The sequence below is a fragment of the Callospermophilus lateralis genome, chromosome 6, assembly GCF_048772815.1.
Source record: "Callospermophilus lateralis isolate mCalLat2 chromosome 6, mCalLat2.hap1, whole genome shotgun sequence".
In the NCBI taxonomy this organism is placed as follows: domain Eukaryota; kingdom Metazoa; phylum Chordata; class Mammalia; order Rodentia; family Sciuridae; genus Callospermophilus; species Callospermophilus lateralis.
Genome location: NC_135310.1, coordinates 115,818,900 through 115,840,566, shown reverse-complemented (window position 1 = coordinate 115,840,566; position 21,667 = coordinate 115,818,900). Strand labels below are relative to the sequence as shown.

Below are 21,667 nucleotides of genomic sequence, written 5' to 3'. Positions count from 1 at the left end.
AATTGCCTGATTCATGAAACAAACACACACTTTAAAATTTTTTTTGCCTCAGTTTACCTTTTAAACACTATTATATTGGTTTATTATTTAGCATTTCTATAACATTCATGATTGTACAGACCACATGGATATCCTCAGTACTCTTCATTTTCCCATAGAGAATCTTCTTTGTTATTTAATCTGTCACTACATAGGTAGTTGTTTCATTTCTTTGCCTTTTGGGGAAACTATTTTTGGGGGATTGTTTTGCAAATGTGTACTGGTTCCTGGCCACCAGAGGTGCCTTCCACTTCTTCCACGTATTCAACCTCTATGTGTCTCAGTTTCCATATTTGGCTGAACATTTAGTACAAGGGGCTGTTCTCAGGATTCCTCACTAGTTATTCTTTTGAAAAAATAGTTTTAATTAGTTATATATGACAGTAGAATGCATTTATTCACTTTGATATATCATACATAGATGGGTATAATTTCTAGAATCACATTGGTCATACAGTCATATATACATAACTGTGTTAGTTATTCTAATGAACCACACATCATCATTTATCATCATAAATGAAACTCAGCAGAGCTCTTGTGGTACACACTTCATACAGGATGTGTTTCCAGTTTTCCACATCTTTTATTAACTGTGTGAAGGACCTTTAAAAATGAATAGAAGCTGGAATAATGAAATGTTCTGAAATTGAGAGTGGTCATGGTTGCACAACTCTGAATACACTAAAACCATTGAATTGTACAATTTGTGAGTGGGTGAATGGTTTAATATGTGAATTATATCTCAATAAAGCTGTTAGGAAAAAAGTGAATAAAAATTTCAAGTACAGGACAAAATTAGATCATTTAAATGAAAAATAATGCTTATTTATTTAAAAGAAAAGACTAGCTAGATCTGGTGAATAGACCAATGGTCTGATTAAGAATGAAAATGGAGATTATATTATTTCTCATAGGAAGGACCCATGGTTCCAAATATACCACCCCAAGAAGCCAGCAACAGGCTACAGATATTTCAGGTAAAACCACACTTATTTGTTACATTGACAGAGTGTTCTTTTTAAAGATGATTGTAGGGGGAAATTTATGTTTTATCTTTTCATAGGAAAGTTAATGTTTAAAGTACATTCAGATTTTAATTGTACCATAATCTTCAGAAGAATGTGATTCATCCCTTCTCTATGATCCTTGAGGCTCTCTCTTCTCCACAGAATTTCTTTCTGTATTTTTAGAGAACGAGACTCCGAATGTGAACTTCGTAATATTTTATTCTACTTCCAAGAATCTCATTTGATAAATTAACTGATAAAATTATAGCATAATAAAATGTATCAGCATAAGATTTTAAAGATTGGCAAGTGGGTTTCTCGTGTTCCCCTCACGCCATTGTCTGGCTTCCTTTTAATAACCATCATTTTCAACTTCTCTGCTCTAGACAACGTGGTAGTCATTGGATCAGGCCAATCCATCACTCTGTTTTTCTGCACTCAGATTGCTGAGCACATCTCAAGAAAAATCACACGCTCATTTGGACTAATTTTTTGCAAATTCATAGATTCTTCTGTAAATTAGCCAGTCTGGAGCATCAGGCAATTCTCTTTTTGTTGTTGTTGTTGGTACCAGGGATTGGATCCAGGGATGCTTAGCCACTGAGCCGCATCCCCAGCCCTTTTTATGTTTTATTTGGAGACAGGGTCTTGCTGAGTTGCTTAGGGCCTTGCTAAGTTGCTGAGACTGGCTTTGAACTCAAGATCCTCCTGCCTCTGCTTCCCAAGCCACTGGGATTATAGGTGTGCACTACTGGGCCAGGCCAATTCTGTTTTTTGTTCTGTCCTTTTTCCTGTTTCCTATGGTGACTGAATAACACCTTTATGTTCTCTTTACATTCCCATCCCACTTGCAGTCTCAGTAATTTGAAAAACATTAGCAATTTACTGGCTCCTGTGTGGGTTTGTCAATAGAAATTTGATGAAGAAATGGTTCTTACCTCTAAACTGCTAAGATCTGTAGAGAGATAGTAAACTAGAGTTAATTCCCAAACCATATGATGAACATTAGAATCTAGTTATATAGAATTTGTGTTATGGAAACCAGAGCTAAGGGGCTCCTAGCTCAGGTGGGGGATATTGGGGCAGAGAGAGAAGGCTTCTTGGAAGAGAAGACATCTAAGCTACATCTTGAAGGACTAATTAGAGTTAGACTGCGGAAGGAGGACAAGCCAGTGAGGCAGAATTTGCAGTTTGTACAAAAGTTCATCAATGAAGACACTGGGAGTGAGCAGGGACCAGTGAGCAGGGAGGGTTAGGGAGATGTTGACCACAGTAACAAACCTGGAAAGGGAAACTGCAGATAAGTTGGGGGCAGTGGTGGAGTGGGGTGGGGGTGCCATTCTGTACCATTTATGTAAAATGCACATATCCTGTTAACCCGTGAATTACTTCTGTTTGCATTTATGCTTTGAACAATGTTAATGTTTAACATTCCAAATATATAACCAAATTCAAATTCGGAAGAAAAAAAAATCGAAATATGAGTATTGACTTTGCTGATTTAAATTGTTAGAATTATTTCAAATAGCGTTAAAATTGACTCTCTGGTTTTACAGACTGTTGCATGAAGAGAAAACAGGTTGAATGGATTATACTAGTGCTTTTTACTTTTTCCTGATGGTACTGGGGATTGAACTCAGGAATATTCTACTACTGAACTACATCTCCATCGTCCCCTCCATTTTTTCTTTTTCTTTTTTTTTGTGGTTGAGACTGGGTTTCACTAAGTTGCCTAGGCTGGCCTTAGAACTTGTGATCCTCTTATCTCAGTTTCTTGAGTAGCTGGGATTACAGGCATGTTCTACCTGAGCCAAGCATCCCTTACTCATTTTTAACCCTGCAGGAGTAAGAGATCATCAGTCTTATTATTTTTTTTTTAGGTGACCAGTCTTAATTAGTACATTAGCCTTTATCATGGATTTTCAGGTGACTGTATTAGAACTTGAAATATAGATCTCCTGGAGACCACTTAATTTGTTAAAAAAAAGAAATTTATAAAATGGATGCTTTTAGAATGTTTGAAAGCTAACTTTCCTAAATGCTCAACTTTCCTCTTGTAGCCTGGTGAAGTATAATTTTACTTCACCAATCCTTGTTTCCTAGACACTACTAAATAAACCTCAACCTAGCTTTTAGCTCAATTATGATAAAGTTTACTTTAATGGGATCTGAATTAATTACATTTTAGTACAAATTTAGAAATCTTTGTTATAGGCCAATTTTGATGATCTGTGGAGGAAATTTGTCACGTATTCATCAGGCGAACAACTTTTTGGATTGCCTGTGACTGACTATGAGGTTTTACACAAAACCAGGTAAGTTTAGAAAATGTTCAAGTCTTACATACTTTCATTTAGTATTTAAATAATTAAATACTTCCTGTTAGAAGAGTCACATCACTGACAAATCCTTTATCATGTGGAGAACAACATGACTTGGAACACTCCTAAATATTCCTTGTCCTTACTCTCGTTTTTTTTTTTTTTTTTTTTTTTTTTTTGGTACTAGGGATTGAACTCAGGGGTGCTTAATCACTGAGCCATATCCCATCCTTTTTTGCATTTTTTCTTTTGAGACACTAAGTTGCTGATGACCTCAAGGAGATGCTGAGGCTGGCCTTGAACTCGAGATCCTCCTGCCTCAGATTCCCAAGCAGCTGGGATTATAGGCATATGCCACCACACCCAGCTTGGCCCCACAATTCTTGACCTATTAGACACACAGTGTTCATGTACAGAAGAAGCTGTAAGGAAGTAGAACTAGATGCAGAAATTCTAGGCATGCATGGCCTAAAGTTAGTTTATTCTTTACTTTTTTTTTTTTTACTAGTTGTGAACAATGTAAGTAATTGTGTAGAAGAATTGCAATTTTGAATAACTTTAGTTTATTTACGGGAATAACCTTTCTCAACTCTTTTACCCTTCTTACTGCACTTAAGCTAATGTGCTCTTTCCCACAATGGAGACGTAGAATTTATTGAAATCAGTGGTGGAAGAACTTAGTTGATTTTAAACAATAGATCTAGGATGTAAACAAGTATATTTTTAATAGAACTTTAAGTATACTTTTCCTCAAAAGGGACATTAAAGCAGTGCTATTAACTTATTAGAGTCTTGACTTTAGAAAAGAGCTTAATGTTAGTCATAGCATAAAAATTTCACCATAAAATAGGCATGAAATTTTCTGAAGATAAATGTGTTAGCTGTATAGAGTAGATGGTCTGCATTCTGTTTCTAAAACAGTTGATCTTCACATTTAACCCCTTAACCAACTGTATGAGAATTGCAGATGGCTGATCTTATTGAACTGGGGTCTCTGGGATTGGGTCCTGGGAAATTTGTGCATTTACACCTTCTCTAGGGGATTCTAGGCATCCTCAGTGTGAGGTTCAATGTGCTAACCTTCAGCGTAACAAGAAAATAATCATCACCACTTAACCGTCTGGATCAGTGGATCACTTTTTATTTTGGTATTTTAAAATAATTGTATAAATAATATATAGAAGTCAGAATAACAGGATGATAAAAAGACACTTTTAGTAGAGAATTTAATAAGATCTTAAGCACAGTGAACCCAAACTTGTACTCCGTGATGTCCTGGTTTGAAGATAAACACAAAGCAGAGGCCATCATTTAAATACAGCTAGCTGTCATGCATGAGCCTGGGCAAACCCAGCGGTAAACACTGATTCCAGCTTTCACATCCATCTCCCATGGATCTCTCGCTGAGCATTCCTTCTGATTTTTCTAACACTTGCAGTGTTCAAACTCAAGACTGTTGAAAACTTGTAATTTTGTTGAAGTGAGGGCTGTCTCCTTCTTTACACTATAAATACAAACTTCTTTACTTTTAAATTTGAATGATCAACTTAATGAACATTTTCATTTCTACTTCATCTATTTCCTTTGAATATGCTTCTACCTTCAACACTTGTCCACTTATGAAATGTATCAGATGAAACTACACAAGCATCATCAATAATGAGAAAACACTGTTAAACTTATCTCCTTCACAGAATGGGATGGTCCAGTTCTTGTTGCCTGGTGAGGTCCTTGCCCCTGATGAAATCTGTTGTTCAGTCCTAAATTATGGAATTTCCTAAAACTTGTCTGGGTTCTCATCATCTGAAGACTCATAGTCTGAGATGTCACTTATGCAATTAATTTTACGCTCAAAATTAGAGTGTAGGTGTGCTTTCTGCCCCTTTTTTCCTTAATGCTTTGGAAACATATTCTTTTTTCAAATTTCTTCTGTTTGATACTTTAGGAAGAAAATGAGAAACTGAATTCTTAGCCATATTAAGAAAAAGCTAAGCAAGCAAAAGACTACAAGAATGTTGTCTCCAGAGTTCTGTTTTTGTGCTTTTTTGAAAGATGATGTAGCACTTTGAGAAACAGGGCAAGAAACTCGAAGAATGATTTGATAGTGATTTATTCCCTATCGCATCATCATTTGACAGATTTCATCATTCTTATTATTTTAGTCATGTTTAGCATAATTGGGAATAACTAGTGAGTAATAATGAATTAACTCTTAGGTTTAAGAAAAAAGCAAATGAAAAGAATTGGAAAAATAAGATAATTAAGATTGTAGTGTGTGTTTTAGATTTATAAAAGGATCCCAATTTTTCCTTTACAAAATTACCAAATCATTTGTCAATATCAAATAATGGTATTATTTTGAACATTTAAACTTGACCTATTATTTTATTATTTTTATTTACAATACAAGGCAAGACATGCTAGGCCAGAGCTCTACCACTGAACTACATCCCAGCCTTTAAACTTGACATTATATATAGAACTTTAACAAAAATTTTGAGCTGAAAGCCTAGAGAGTTGTATGCATTTCTTGTCTAAGAGACATTATGCACATAATTTTGAAATTTTGATTGTATGAACTCTGCCAATCCATGATGACTTAATTATTTTGTTCCCCAGAAAAGAACTCAACTTACTGCAGAAGCTATATGGACTGTATGATACTGTGATGAGCAGTATTAGTGGTTATTATGAGATACTTTGGGGAGATGTAGATATTGAAAAAATCAATGCAGAGCTGCAGGAATTTCAAAACAGGTGAGCTCCGGTTGAATTAGCTTGTCTTTTTATTGTGCTTATCTCCTTAGTCTCCTATGGGTATTTCCCAAACTCACTTCTTTCTTATGTGTACATAACACCTTCCTCAAAGAAATGCACAGATGATGAAGTTTTTTTCCTCTTTCTTTCTGAAAGGTGTCGTAAGCTTCCCAAAGGACTTAAAGATTGGCAAGCTTATTTGGATCTGAAAAAAAGAATCGATGATTTCAGTGAGTCATGTCCACTGCTAGAAATGATGACCAATAAGGCGATGAAACTGAGGCACTGGGACCGGATCTCCGAGTTAACTGGAACCCCATTTGATGTGGAATCTGATTCTTTTTGTCTCAGAAATATCATGGAAGCACCACTCCTCAAAAATAAGGATGACATTGAGGTACATAAGTACAGAAGTTCTTACCAATATGGTCCTTAAAGAATGGCTTTCTTTTCTGAAAATTGTACAAGTAGACATTTTATTTGATTTTTTATTTAGTTTAATACATAATCATTGTAAGAATTTATGGGGCACAGTGTGATCTTTCAGTACATGTTTGCAATATGTAATGATCAAATCAGGGTAATTAGCATTTCCATCTCCTCTTCTGATTCTTTGGAAAACATGTAATGAGTTGCTGTGAAGTAGAGTCACCCTGTTGTGCTGTAGAACGAAACTTATTCCTCCTATCCAGCTGTGTTTTGGCACCTGTTACCCATTGTCCTCCTATTCCCCTCTATAGCCAGTAGTAATTAATACCTGTTCTACTCTTTTTTTTTTTTTAAGCTTTGACATGAGAGAGAACATGTGGTATTTGTCTTGCTGCATCTGGCTCATGGAGGTTTTTGAATTCTTGAGTAGCTTTGGCCCTTATAGTTCTTGAAGCAAGAGGGTTTGAGCTTCTGTTAAGTACTCCATCAAAGTAACTTGTATCAGACATGTTTGTTATGCTTGCTGTGGAAAACTTGATAGTAAAATAGGCTTTGAGATGTGTCACGTCCATAAAGCTAGTGTGAGTGTTTGAAAGTGTTAGCGTAGAAAGGTGTATGAGTTGGAACTATTGAAACTGTAGGTATACTCTTGGACTTGTAAGAATAAAATAGTTATGAGGAGAGTTTTAGTAGCAAAGTTAATTATGTAGATTTCTGGAGTATAGGATGGTTAGGATGCTTATGACAGGTAATGGTTTTAGGATGCTCTGCTAGAACAAGACGAGGAGCACATTCTGCACAAAAGCCAACACGAGTTCTGATTCTCTTTCTGTTATGAATTGACAGTTTGTTAGGGAGATTACTGCTTGTCTTCTATTATGCACCTTTAAAATGCAGACTGATCATGAGCATTCCTGGCTTTTACAAAATAATCCTGTCACTCAAAGAAATAATATGATTATTCAAAATACATTAATTTTGGAGCCTCTCAATCTGTCCTCCTGTTCCTTAACTGCACATCCACTTAAAAAAACATCTGTTTATTCTTGTTGAATTTCTCAGGGCTCTTTTTCTAAATTTCCAATTTGGTGTTAATTGTAAAAGTCTACCAAGTTTTTAAAATTTCATCAATTATTACCTTCTTCCTTTCCAAGATTTTTTACTGACCCTTTTTGGTAGCTACATGTTCTTTTTCTACATTTTTTCAATTTTCTGAATTCTATAGATTCTTAAATCTACATATATCCTCAGATTTATAAATTTCAAATGTATAGTTTTATAGATGTCTTCACTTATCTCCTTTGTGCATCCTAAACATAAACATTTTGAATTTTTTTTTTATTGTTGAAAATTTCAAACTATACAAAAGCAGAGATGCCCTTGCTTCAACAGGATCATCTCATGGTCATGATTATTTCACCTACACCTCCCATCCTCCAACAACTCCAGTTTAGGCACAAAGATTGTTTCCAGATTATTCCATGAAACTGGACTGAGTTTTTTTTTTTTTTTTTTTTTGTTCTGGTTGTTTTTTATGTTGGCTATCTTTCTGAGCATTAGATTGTTTTAAAAATATACTTTGTGATTTTTGTTCATTGGGAGGGTTCATTTTGAATGGCAGGAGTTCAGAAAATTTGGCTTCCATGATTTGCTAAAAGTTGTTTTCTTCTGTTCTGTGTTTTGACTTGCCTTGGCTGGTGGCCTCATGTTTCCTCTTCCATTACCCATCTTCCCTCAGCCCTGGATCTAGAACCAGGTGTTGTAACAGCAATTTATCCCCCACTGTGCTATGCAGGGATGGATCTAGGCATCAGCTGACCTGTTTCAGGTCCTGGTTGTCCGGCTGGGTCCCTGTCACTGCGTCCCTCTGTACACAGCATCATCTAATCTGGATGACCAGATGGCAGCTGGAGGCAGTGTTTCCAGGCTCCTTCCACAGAGGGAGGGATCTAGCCCTGGTTTCTTCTCTCCATCTATGCTTTTAGTCTCCATATATCCCAGAGCCACCAGAGGCCTGCCCCCTCTGAACACAGCCCGCAGGTCTGAGCTTCCGCTCTGCCTGCGGGTTTGCATTATCTTGTCCACTTCTCACTTGTGTTTTAAAGCCTGGCTTTGTTTGTTTTCTGTTTTCTCTTTTTATATTTTATCCATCATTCTAAGCCTTTTAGAGATGAGGAAATATACCACATGACCATAAATCTCCCATATATATGGATTTGGATTTTCTGCCTTTCCCTGCCTTTTTTTTTTAAGCTGTGTATGTACACCAAAAGTTTTGTTTTCAATGCATTTTTGCCCTATTTGTAAATATTACTAAGATACTATTGAAGGAAACAGTTGAAAAAAATCTTGGTGACATCTCATTTTATGAGGAGGCTTTGTATTTAAAGATGTAGCCATGGTTGGGGATGTGGCTCAAGCAGTAGTGCAATCGCCTGGCATGCGTGCGGCCCGGGTTCGATCCTCAGCACCACATACAAACAAAGATGTTGTGTCCGCCGAAAACTAAAAAATAAATATTAAAATTCTCTCTCTCTACCTCTCTCTCTTTAAAAAAAAAAATAAAAATAAATAAATCATGAAATAAACCCAATTTAAAAAAAAAAAAAGATGTAGCCAGTCATAGGCTGGTGTTTGAAAATTTATTTAGTAATTATAGGGATTAGGTATGAACTCTTGGTACCCCAGACAGACTCTGGGGACTGTCTGCTCAGAGGCACCCTGCTGCTCTGCCACGCGCCCTCCCACCAGCCCACCTGGGTTCCTGCTGCTGCAGGATTTCCTGCCTCTACAGGAAGTCTCTTTCCACTCCACTAGGATGTCCTCCTCTACCGAGCCACCCTCTACAGGAGCGGTGCCTGCTTCTCAGTGAGAAGTCTTTCCTCTTTGGCAGTGCCCAAGTCAGTTCTGTCTCCTTAGAGCTCACGTGGTTGATGGCACTCATGGCATTTACGACACGCTAAATTGTGTCGTGCGTATTGGTGGCAACATCTTACACTTTACATTCCTTTTCATCTCTGTAGTTTGGTGATCCTAAGTATGAAGTGAGTTGAGGGATGGTGGGGAAAATATGTCACTTTTATTTTCCCTTGTGAGACTTTCATGTCAAGGATTCTGAGGTAAGTAGGAAAACCCATAAGAAAAAAAATATAGAGATATCTTTTAAGCTAAAACAGGCAAGAACATTGGTAATATTTATATGTTACTTGAAATAGACTCACACTATTCTCATTTGTTTCTCCCAGCTGACCTCCCAGCTGGGACTATCTCCCTGTTAGTCAAAAACTCCAGTTAGAAACTTGATCAAGGATTGGGGGTCGTTCAGGGATTGACTGCTTGCCTAGCATGCACAGGCTCTGTGTTTGATCCCTAGCACCACAAAAAAATTAATAAAACTAAATTAAATTTAAAAAATGATTTATATTCCATTATCTTATATATGTGGTCCAAGAGAATAATTTGTAGTCGAGTCATAATGTTCTGGTGTGAGCCTGAAGCACAAGAGGCTTGGTTTTCTTACTTGCAAAATGACTTCCTGAACTAGATGGCTTCTGAGTCCTTTCTGAGCAAAAATCTACGATTTTATGATGCATTTAACTTGAGGTTGGAAATGTCATACTGTATTCTTTGATTTTTCTCTGCAGGATATTTGCATATCTGCCAGTAAGGAAAAGGATATCGAGGCCAAGTTGACTCAGGTGATTGAGAACTGGACCAACCAGAACCTGAGTTTTGCAACATTTAAGGGCAAGGGCGAGCTCCTGCTCAAAGGAACCGAGTCAGGAGAAATCATCACTCTGATGGAGGACAGTTTAATGGTCTTAGGCTCCTTACTAAGCAACAGGTAATTTTATCGTTTGGGGAAGAGACTTTAATTTGGTGTTTAGGGTTATAAAATATTAGGTAAACCCCAAGTTTGCAACTGTGGCACCACATGAGTTTCTGCCCTACAGTGCTAGCTCTCACTTGTTCCATTAAGAACTATTTCACCCCCAAATCATGATCCCCATCCTTTCTTTAATGGTACTCATCTGCCCTGACCTATTTTTTTCCAGATCCCCATCATAATTATGCCTGTCCCATTGGCAGGTTCTCTGAACATCTTGGCTCCTCAGTGAGATGTCCTCTTTGTTTTATTGTCTCTTTTTTGTTCCTCTGAGTTCTTGTCATTGCTGTCTTTGACTAACCCTGTTCAAGCATTTGCCCAACGTCTCAGGAAAAGCAAGCTGGCCACACATGAAAGCAATGTACCCATAAGAGGGCTTGGCACTTAGAGACTTGCATTTTTATGGTAAAAAGTGGGGATATCTGTGTGGGTTCCACTGTGGCTCAAATGAGGCCACCATTCATCATTAACAAGCTCAGAGGTACATGGGATCTCAAGCACAGACTTAGGAAATTTCAATGGGAATGTCAAGTCTTTGATTTGGAATTTGCAACCTATATTCTCTTACGTGACTGGACCATAGTTCCTGGCTGTTTTTTAAATCCTAACATACCTAAGAAATATGTCACAGCCCCATCATTAACACAGACAACGTCCAGGGAACATGGGGATTCTCATACCCCTTCTCCAGGTTCCTGGTTAATGAATGGCACCTGTGTGGCCTGGCCCCAGGAGCAGCCTTGTATTTGAATAATGTATTAATTGACAAAGCTCCTAGGCCAGGGAGTTCTGGCTTGAATATATTGAGATCAAAATCCCAGAGTGCCTCCTCTGCTCTCAGGGAATCTGAATAGTCCTTGCCAAGGTGACCCTAAGATGTTTATTGGTTCCTGGACTTCATGGGCAACTCTTCCCCATTGCAGATTTTGCCATCCTGACTTCCTGCATGGTGACCTCTTGAAGAAGAGGGCGTAGATTGTCCTGAGCTGTGTCTGTGGCCAAGGAGTTCAGGATGTAAATCCTTAAACTTTGTATTTGCTTGGATATAACCATACCTATTTATGGTCCTGGTAAACTCAGCGTTAAACTAGGAAGAGTACCGGATATCTACAAAGTCGTCACATTCTGGGAGATTCTCCTCCTAGAGAACTTTGCAGCACCTACTGAAATCTGGAAGTCCTGTTCCATTACTAACCACAAGCTGACCTCAGAGGAGGCACTGCTGTCCTCTGGGGCTACCTGGATGTAGTTTCAGAAGCCATAGTGAATCAGTGCTGTTCCCCAGGAAACACTGGATTCCACATCAAAACTACTTGCCATGGCCATAAACTGAACTTAGCCTCGTGCTGTAACTAAAATTGGGATTCTTACCTGGTAGCTGCCCATCAGTTCTTCCATGGCATCCACTCTGTTTCTTGTGTTTCTCTGTTGAGCTCAGCTTTATGGGTACCTTGTGTTCTTGTAAACACTTCAGTCTTGCACACGTCCCCCATGGGTGAGGGAAAGGGTTCCCCTCCAGAGGGATGGGCTGGCTGAGAAATAAAAGCTAAGAAAATAATACTATGTAATAACCACAAGACACAGGAAATATGTTTTAGGGGAGCAGGCAGTGATGGGCCAAGCTTAAGAGGCGTGCAGCTTCTAACAAGAAAAAGGGCCTGGAAGTCTGGTTTATTTGTATCGGCACAGATCAAAAGGATTTGATAGAAAGTTCTTTGCAAAAACAGGATAGAGGTGGGGGGCAGGTAGGCTTCTCGGTTCTTAATGGGTCACACCCATCCCCAGTGTTGTACCAGACCTTTTGGCAGTGCTGGGTGGGAGTTCACATGTATCCGGCCATCTCACCAGCAGGGGTGCCTCTGGGAGTTCCCAGATACCAGATCTTCCTGCTCGGTGGCTTCCGTACCCATCTGGTCCACGCACATTTCACACATGAAATCCCAGATCAAAGACTTGACATTCCCATTGAAATTTCCTAAGTCTGTGCTTCAGATCACATGTACCTCTGAGCTTGTTAATGATGAATGGTGGCCTCATTCGAGCCACAGGGGAACCGACACAGATATCCCCACTCTTCACCATAAAAATGCAAGTCTCTAAGAGCCAAGCCCCCTCATGTGGTACATTGCTTTCATGTGTAGCTTCTCATTCTTCAGCCAACACTGATGACCAGGAAACAGGACCCAGACTGTTTTGGTATAGCTCTCCTGGATTGCTAGCACTGCAGAATTGTAGTGCCTGGTGGAATTCATGGTCTGTTACTGCCATCTATCCTAGCTGGTGACCTAATGCTGGGTTCACAAAATCTGTCTATTCCATTAACTTAAGAAAATGACAAAGAAAGCATGCAAACACACAGCAGTACCTTTTCAAAATCTGTGTTGCCTCTCTGATCTTAAAGGTCTGTGGAAAGAGAGAAAGCCACTGGAATTCTTTATTCTTATATAGGGGACACACAAGGGGAGGTTCCATGGAACATTCTATCCCCAAAAGGGTAAAGGGGTAGGATTACAAAGGAACAGATGACAGTACTCAACCCCAGCGGGTGACGGGTGATGCCTGCACCTGGAGCCACGCCTTGTTATCTGAGCTGAGGTAATGCTGAAGTTTCTGCAGACCTCAATAATAGTTCAGTGACCCAGGCAGGACTTAAAGGTGTGTTCATCCAGGGCAGCTCCTGACGGTTTTTTGGGTGGAGGTGGGACCTCAAGCTTGACACTAATTTTGCTGTAATCTTTCTCTGTATGAGCTTGGTGATACCTAGTCCTCTCCTGATCCTTAAGGATTAGATTTGTTTTGTCGCATTAGAGATAGATCGATCTGTCTCTTAGACGAAGACTTCAAGACCATTCATAGAAGGAAAATCCCTGGGTAAAGGTCTCTTTCTGCAGAGTAGAGTAGAAACAGTGGGTCATGTGTCGCTCTCACAGGAAGTCCCCACTTGGCTTAGCTCACAGAGTCTGGGAAAACCACATTATCCTTGTTATTCTTTTACTCCCAGGAGCCAACAGCACAGTTCCTCTGCCAGACCTCCATGCCATAAGACTTGCCCCATTTTTCTATTTTATGACTGACACATGGGAACAATAAGTGAAATCACTATAATTATATAAGCTTTATTAATAAAAAGCAAAGATTTCCTTAGTTGTATGATATTTCTGAGGGACTGCCCTTTTAGGACAAAATGTTTATTCCCGAAGAAATGTTTCTCCTGTGATTAACTTTGTTAGGTCACACTATTTACTAATCTTCCTTGAAACATAACATTTTTCCATTCTTGCCTTTTAGATATAATACCCCATTTAAAAAAACCATACAGAATTGGGTGTATAAATTGTCCACTTCCTCAGATATAATTGAAGAGTGGCTAGTGGTGCAGAATCTTTGGGTCTACCTTGAAGCTGTCTTTGTAGGTGGAGATATTGCCAAACAGCTCCCTCAGGTAAATAGGGCTTTTGTAATGCCTGATAAAATAATTGGGTATGTGTGACCTGCAGGTCTCTGTGAAAGATGTGTGGTTAAGTTTTGCCCATGCTACTGGTTGGCAAACTCTGGCTGCTTTAAATAAAGTTTTATCGGAACACGGCCACATCCACTCATTTGCATATTGTCCATGGTTGCTTTAGTACTATAACAGCAGAGCAGAGTCATTGGAACATACGCCATATAACCCACAAAATCTTAAAATATTTACTATCCAGCCCTTTACGGGGGAAGAAAATGCTCACCTCTGCTTTACACTAGCAGAAAGAAGAAACAGGTATTTTCAAACACTGAAAAATCTTGAGATGAACTATGTGAGGTTAATTTCAAATACAGAACTGTTAAATTATAGTAGTTCATCTCTTCCAAGAGCTAACCTTATAATATTCCTCTGAGAATTGTATTAAGATTAATCTGTATTCTGTAGGCACAAATTAACTCTTAGTAAGTCTGCTACTAGCAGAACAGAAACATACTGTGGGATAAAGAAATAGCCTGAGAACCTTGTAATGAAACCTTTGAAACAGCTCCTTTGGGGACTTTTAAGCAAATGTCAATAATTAACTGATGGTTTTAGACTATGAAGGTAACTTTCCTATTAGAAAAATTAAGCCTGAAATAATTAAGCTAGAAATTCCTAAAGGTTTTCTATCTACAAATGGGATCTATATAGGTTATAAATCAAGGACAAAAGGTATTGAAAATACTCGATTTTTTTCCCTTGTAATACATTTTTAGAGCCCCAAACTAAAACATATTGGTTTTGTTTTTTAATTAGAAAGTTGCATTTTTAATAGAGGCATAATTATGCCGATTTCTAGAGGCATTTTGCAACTGAATGCAAAGTTTCCTATCATCCATAGTAAGTAGAAAGTTTTCATTTGCACAAATGTAAATGAAGCTTTGTTTTGTGTTTTTACTGTTTTTTTTAACCCCCTTTTTTTCTTTTTTATCTCCTGCCTGGGGTACCAATGAGTTGTAATTATTCCAAGGACCCTGAGATCAAATTATTTTTATGCTTCTTCACTTTTTGCTCATCGAACCAAAACACATGGAGTGCTGAATGACTGGATTTGAACTTTAAGTTGATAGCTCTGCAAATTAATCATGTAGCACTTCAAAAAATGTATTAAATGCAAGGAAACAAATAACTGGTAAACCCCATTGTGATGGAGAAGTATTTTTAATAAGAAGCTTTATAAGTTCAGGGTTTTGTGTTCTTCAGAATTAATTCAGTTGAAAAAAAGTGGTTTAAATTATGTAGCCTAAGATTAATCTAGGCTGGTTTGAAGAACTGTAAGAAAGTCCAAACTGAACACTTTGCGTTTTCAATTATCCACATGCTAATCTTTACTCCCTATGGATTTGTTTTTAGGAAGCAAAACGGTTTCAGAATATTGACAAGGCGTGGATAAAAATAATGCAGCGAGCTCATGAGAATCCCAATGTGATCAGTTGCTGTGTTGGAGATGAAACCATGGGGCAGCTCTTGCCCCATCTACATGAGCAGCTGGAATTGTGTCAGAAGTCACTTACAGGGTAAGAGCTGACTCTTAAAATGATGCATCATTTTATATGTGATGGTGTTTTATCCCACACAAATTACTAGTATGGACTGCTTTTCTGGTTTTCTGGTCATGGTTGAAGTTGGAATAGGATTTTAAATTTTCACAAAACTTTAGTTTTTCTTAGACTTGTGGTAGGTGAGTGAAGGTATTGTGTTAGTTTCCTACCACCTGTCACCTTAGGTGCCTTTCAACACATGAATTGATAAAAAAATGCAGTATATCTACACAATACAACCATAAAGTCATATTACTCAGCCATAAAGAAGAATAACTTCATGACACTTGTCAGTAAATGGGTGGGTCTGGAGACTGTCATGCCAAGTGAAATAACCCAGTTCCCCGAAGCCAAAGGTCGAATGTACTCTCTGATATGTGGAAGCTAACCCACAATAAGGGGGCAGAGGGGAAGAATAGAAGTTCAGTAGATTAGACAGTGGGGAGTAGAGGGCAGGGAGGGGGCGTAGGAAAAGGAAAGACAGTGGAATGAATCTGACGTAACTTTCCTATGTATGTATGTGAAAACATCACAGTGAACCCCTTCATCATGTATGTCTACAAGAATGGGGTCCTAACTAGAGTAAGATATATTCCATGCTTATATAGTCATGCCAAAATGAATTCTACTGTCATGTATAACAAAAAGAACCAATAAAAAATTTAAAAGATATTAGTTTTCTAAGGATGCTGTGACAAATTATGTGGCTTAAAGCCATAGAAATTTATTCTCTCACAGCCCTAGAGACCAGAAGGCTGAAGTCAAAATTGTTAGCTCCCCTGAAGGCTTTATGGGAGAATCCTTCCTTGCTGCTCACAGCTTGTGATGGTGTTGGGAGCTCCTTGGCTTGTGGCCACCGAACTCCACTTCCTATGTGTGTTGTTACCTGGTCAGCTCCTTTCCCTCTTTTACAAGGACACTTGTCTTTGGGTTTAAAGCTCATATGGATCATCTGGATTATGTAGGATGATGTCTTCTCAAGATCTTTAATTTCATTACATCTGCAGAGACCTCCTTTCCTAATATCACACTTATAGATTGTAGGGAATAGTATGTGGACATGCCTTCTGGAGGGGCTACCCTTCAGTCCACTATGGGCAGCGGAGTACAGAATTTCACTGAGAGAACAGCCAATGAGATGAATTCACAGATAATTAAAGAAATTTGTAAATGTTTTTCTTAAAATCTAATTTGCTTTCAATTTCCATTTGAAATAGGGTGATGATATATCCCAGTTTGTTCCAGTGACTGCCTCTGCCCTGACTTAGTGGTTAGTGGTCCCCCATGTCATCCTCACAATGTCCTCGTTTGGAGATAAATTCTATGTTCACTGTGGGTTTGAGCCATGAGGTTCCCATTACTCTTAGGAAGCTCTCAGGAGGTAGGGGAGGTGGATGGCAGGAGGCCTCGCTCCGAGTCGCTTTCATTGCTTCCCTTGTTTTCCTGAACGCCATCTGTGGTGGAGCACGACCTCTGTTCTCTCTAAACAGTCCAGAGGTGATACCTGTAGGTGTTCGCTGTTATCTTTTTGAAGATGTTAGTGATGTCTTATGAAAAACATTCATAATTCAAAAAAAAAGGTCACTTGGTAATGTGCTGTTGACTTTATCTGAAGGTATTTGGAGAAGAAGCGGTTATTATTTCCAAGATTCTTCTTTGTATCTGATCCAGTTCTCCTGGAAATCCTTGGACAAGCCAGTGATTCCCATACCATACAGGTACAATCTTAAGTATCTAGGATTTAAGGTGCTTTTTCAACATAATCCAAAATAAAAATAAAGTTAACATCTAAAATGGGTAGACAGGAAAGATGAGCACTAAAGATTATGCTGCTTATAGAACATCCTGTTTACTGTGGATTCTAAGCCTGCCAGCCTCACACAATCCAGTGGCATTGATGATGTAGTGTCACCCGCTGTACCCCTGGCTAGCTATGTGACCTTGGCAAGCTTCTTAGTTTTCCCGTGCCTTGGTTTCCTTATCTGTAAAGTAAGGACATTAATGGTCTCCACCTTATAGGATTGTCATGAGGATTACATGAGACAATGCAAAAAACAGTACTGCACACAGTGTGCGCTCGCTGACTGGATTCACCCTGATGAGAATCTTATTCTAAATATTCTTAGACCAAATGGGGTTGTGGTTTAGATCGGTCCTTTTTTCTTCTCAAATGCTTTTAGTCATTTCCAAGAGCAGCACCTCGGGAGGAAGAGACAATCCACACACAGGGCATAGGAAGCCTTACTTATCCCAGGCTGTTTCTGGTTTGGGGATCTGGGAATGGCCACTATTTTCTTCCTTGTTGGCTTCCAGGGAGTTGTGGGGGTGAGGAAAGAGAGGAGGGATGTAAAATCTGTGAAAGGCAGAGGGAAAGCTAAGGGCCCAGGCAGGACTGGGCGTGTCTGGGAGGGAAGAAGGCTGCGATAGTATGATTCAGGATCCATCTGAAGGGAGAAGGGGCAATCTAGTGCCAACGAATTTTGCAGAACTTGGAGAAAACATTCTGTGGGATTTTAAAAAGTGATCCTCAGAGCTGGGGTTGTGGCTCAGTGGTAGAGCACTTGCATAGCACGTGTGAGGCACTGGGTTTGATCCTCAGCACCACATAAAAATAAATAAATAAATAAAGCCACTGTGTCCCTCTACAACTAAAAATATTAAAAAAAAAAAAAATGAGCCTCCAAAGTCATCCAAAGGCCAAAGCAGAGTTGGGGTTTTTTTGGTTTGTTTGTTTGTTTGTTTTTGTTTTTGTTTTGTTTTAGAGACAGGGAAGTAATTTTTTTATGAGGATAAACAACACTAAGGTTTTTAGAACATCTCCGTGGCTTGTGTGTTTAGCCTAATGTGTCATGTTATCTCTCTGTCGTGTTTCTTACAGCCACATCTCCCTGCAGTGTCTGACAACATAAATGAGGTGACATTTCATGCCAAAGACTATGATCGTATGATGGCTGTCATATCAAGAGAAGGAGAAAAAATTCTTGTAATTTGCTTTGGTTATGATTCTGTTATTAGAATTCTTTAAAAGTTGAGGTTGGGGAGAAGGCAGCGGGCAGAGGGTTAGAAACCTTGGTTCTAATTCTGTAGCTCTGACTTTCTTACAAACTTGTTTGGTGAAATCATTTAACTTAACTGAGACTCATTTTTATCATTGATAAATGAGAGTCGAGACTAAATGATCTGTATAGTTCCTTCCAATTATGGTAATAGATGATTATATCCATGTTTTATATACTTTGTATAATTATAAAACAATTTGGAGATATCATGATTTATAAAGTCAAGTGTGTGACATTTAAAAATTATTGTCAGTTTGTAATCTATTTGTGTGAATGTTTTTAGTTGGATAGTCCTGTGATGGCCAAGGGTCCTGTAGAGATTTGGCTTATGGATTTATTGAGAGTGCAGATGTCATCCTTGCATAATATAATTAGGTCTGCATTCTATCAAATCAGCGATTCAGGATTTCAACTTTTACCTTTCCTCGGTCACTTCCCAGCACAGGTGAGAAGCTGGTATTTACTAAATATTAATTAATGTTAATTCCCAGTACCGTATTTACTAATGTTAAAAGAAAAGTAGGGGCTGGAGTAGTGCCTTAGCAGTAGAGCGCTTACTTAGCATGTGCAAGGCACTGGGCCCTGGGTTCAATTCTTAGCACCACAAGAAAATAAATAAAATAAAGGTATTGTGTCCAACTACAACTAAAAAAAGAAACGTATATTAAAAAAAAAAAAAAGAAAGAAGGAAAGGGAAATCAGGGGTGGGGCAGGGTGGAGTGAGGGGCTGCTTAGGTGGCGTGGACCTGACAGTTGCAGGCTGCTGTAGCTTTGGACTAAAGTGGCGACCCATCTGCACCCAACCTCATCTCCCCACATCTGCCTGTCAGCCGGCACCATCTACCCAACATCCCCTGGCACAGTGTTCTCCCTTCATTGAGGACATGTGGCAAGACTGAAACCACTTATGGAAAATTTCATCCTCCAGATACACACACACACACACACACACACACACACACTCTCACACACATGCATGCCAGTTCATAGGTAAATAGGATACTGATGCAGCCCTGGGAATGCACATATATGAAAGGAATGAGCCTGACTTTTCCTGAAATCTCTCTTGCCTTTTTGTTTCTGTTGACTTCAAGTGATTTAAAGGGTAAATTGGTGTACGTGTCAAGGAGGCTTTCTCCTGCAACTAGCTTCTTAGAGAGAAGACCTGGAAGAGGCTGGGGGTGAAATGGCTGTTTTCACAAACTGCTCTCATGTCCCATGTCTCTTAGAAATGCATTGTTATGCGTCAAGTAGTATTAAAACCCAATATCAGAAATGAGTTTCATTAAATCTTCATCTCAGATAAATGAAAAATGGTAATTCATGATCTGATCAGAAATAGTGTGAGACAGAAGACGAGAACTATCCAAGGAAAATACAGGCAGTTTTTGCCCCACAACATGAATTTGAAATCCAACCCACAGTGGAGACAGCAGAGATGTTAAGAAATTACTCATTCAAATTGCATGTGCACCAATATGGAATCAACCTTTATTGGACGGAATATTTTAATATTATGATTTTTGTATTATATAGTATCTTGATAAGTTTTAGTATTCTTATTAGTATTATTACCTTTTTGATAAAGCTTTATAAAGTACTTTATATGGTAAGCTTAGAAAATATCTTCTTAGGTTAAATCAACATATTTTCCCTCTCCTAGGAAATTCACCCTCTATGTTCCGAAGTCTAATTTAGACCAAGGATTTAGTATTGAATGGAAAGTTGAGAGCAAGTTCAGAGCCATGGTGAAGTGAAACAGGGTATAGTAGGAAAATTGACCAGCTTTCAGGATTTTCTTTATATCCATATATATAAAAATATGATATATAAAATATAATGTAAAAATAATGATATGTGTGTATATATGCACATATAATGAATAATATTGATGATTACTTTTATGATCTCTCCTAGAGCAGAAATTATAGGCTTTAGGTGACACCTATTTACAATTTCTTTATGCCTTCACCAGGATGCCAAGGACAAACTTCTGCCCTCCACACTTTCTGTCTTCTGTAGTTAACTATAAAAATAGAGACAGATGACATAGATGGCATGGATATTATAGAGAGTGAGAGATCGAGAAAGAAGATAGGCAGCATATTATATTTAGAAGATGCAAAGAAACCTTTGGAAAACCTTGCTCAAGGGAAAATACACAGTGAAGAGTTTATTAATTCCATTTGCTTTTCTTGAGAAAGAAAAACAATGGAGGTGGGCTGGGGATGTGGCTCAAGTGGTAGCGCGCTTGCCTGGCATGCGTGCGGCCCGGGTTTGATAACAAAGATGTTGTGTCCGCCGATAACTAAAAAATAAATATTAAAAAATTCTCTCTCTCTCTCTCTCTCTAAAAAAAAGAAAAGAAAAAGAAAAACAATGGAGGTATCTGGTGACCTAGGGCCCTCTATAAAAACATTTCATAAGCATCTTCCGTAACATATGCTATAATTTGGATGTGTCAGAAACTTAACCCCAAAGCAATAGTATTGGGAATTGGGGTTTAGTAAGAGGTGATTATGTCATAGGGGTTCTGCCCTCGTGATTAATGAATGTCATTATAGCTAGAGTAGGTTGGTTATCTTGTGAGCAGTTTTGGGGGCATATTTGGGGGCTGGGGCTGTAGCTTAGTGGGAGAGCACTTGCCTAGCATATGAGTGGGTTTGATCCTCAGCAGCACATAAAAAGTGCAATTTAGATATTCCTCCTTTTAAAAAAAAATTACATGCCAGCCAGTTGAACAACCATATATGTATATTCATTTGTTATTCTGAATGTCTAGAACCAGTTATATGATATAAACCAACTAATTATTTTATTATTTATTTTTTAAAATAAAGGCAGTCTGTTCATCTACAACTACAAAAAAAAAAGAACATGTTTGGCCCCTTAGCACTAGTTTGCACATGCTCTTGCTCTTCTGCCTTCTGCCATGAGATGATGCAGCAAGAAGGACCTCACCAGGTCCTGGCTCCTAGATTTTGACTTCCCAGCTCCCAGAACTGTGAGGAATAAATTTCTTTATAAATTATCCAGTCTGTGCTATTCTGTTATAACAACACTAAATGACTAAGACAACATATGTAGTTTAATAAACGGTGGCCATTAATTATTTACTTG

At 38.5% G+C, this 21,667-nt stretch overlaps 1 protein-coding gene across 1 annotated transcript in view; it reads left to right on the top strand.

Moving 5' to 3' along the window:
- Positions 1-21,667, top strand: part of Dnah8 (dynein axonemal heavy chain 8) — a 275,799-nt gene that overhangs the window by 95,027 nt on the left and 159,105 nt on the right. Inside the window, exons 28-37 of the mRNA XM_076860182.1 lie at positions 957-1,019; positions 3,264-3,364; positions 5,990-6,127; positions 6,284-6,524; positions 10,201-10,400; positions 13,731-13,884; positions 15,301-15,464; positions 17,104-17,206; positions 18,367-18,471; positions 18,831-18,992. Of these exons, the coding sequence (XP_076716297.1) occupies positions 957-1,019; positions 3,264-3,364; positions 5,990-6,127; positions 6,284-6,524; positions 10,201-10,400; positions 13,731-13,884; positions 15,301-15,464; positions 17,104-17,206; positions 18,367-18,471; positions 18,831-18,992 (1,431 nt within the window). The remainder of the gene's footprint in view (positions 1-956; positions 1,020-3,263; positions 3,365-5,989; positions 6,128-6,283; positions 6,525-10,200; positions 10,401-13,730; positions 13,885-15,300; positions 15,465-17,103; positions 17,207-18,366; positions 18,472-18,830; positions 18,993-21,667) is intronic.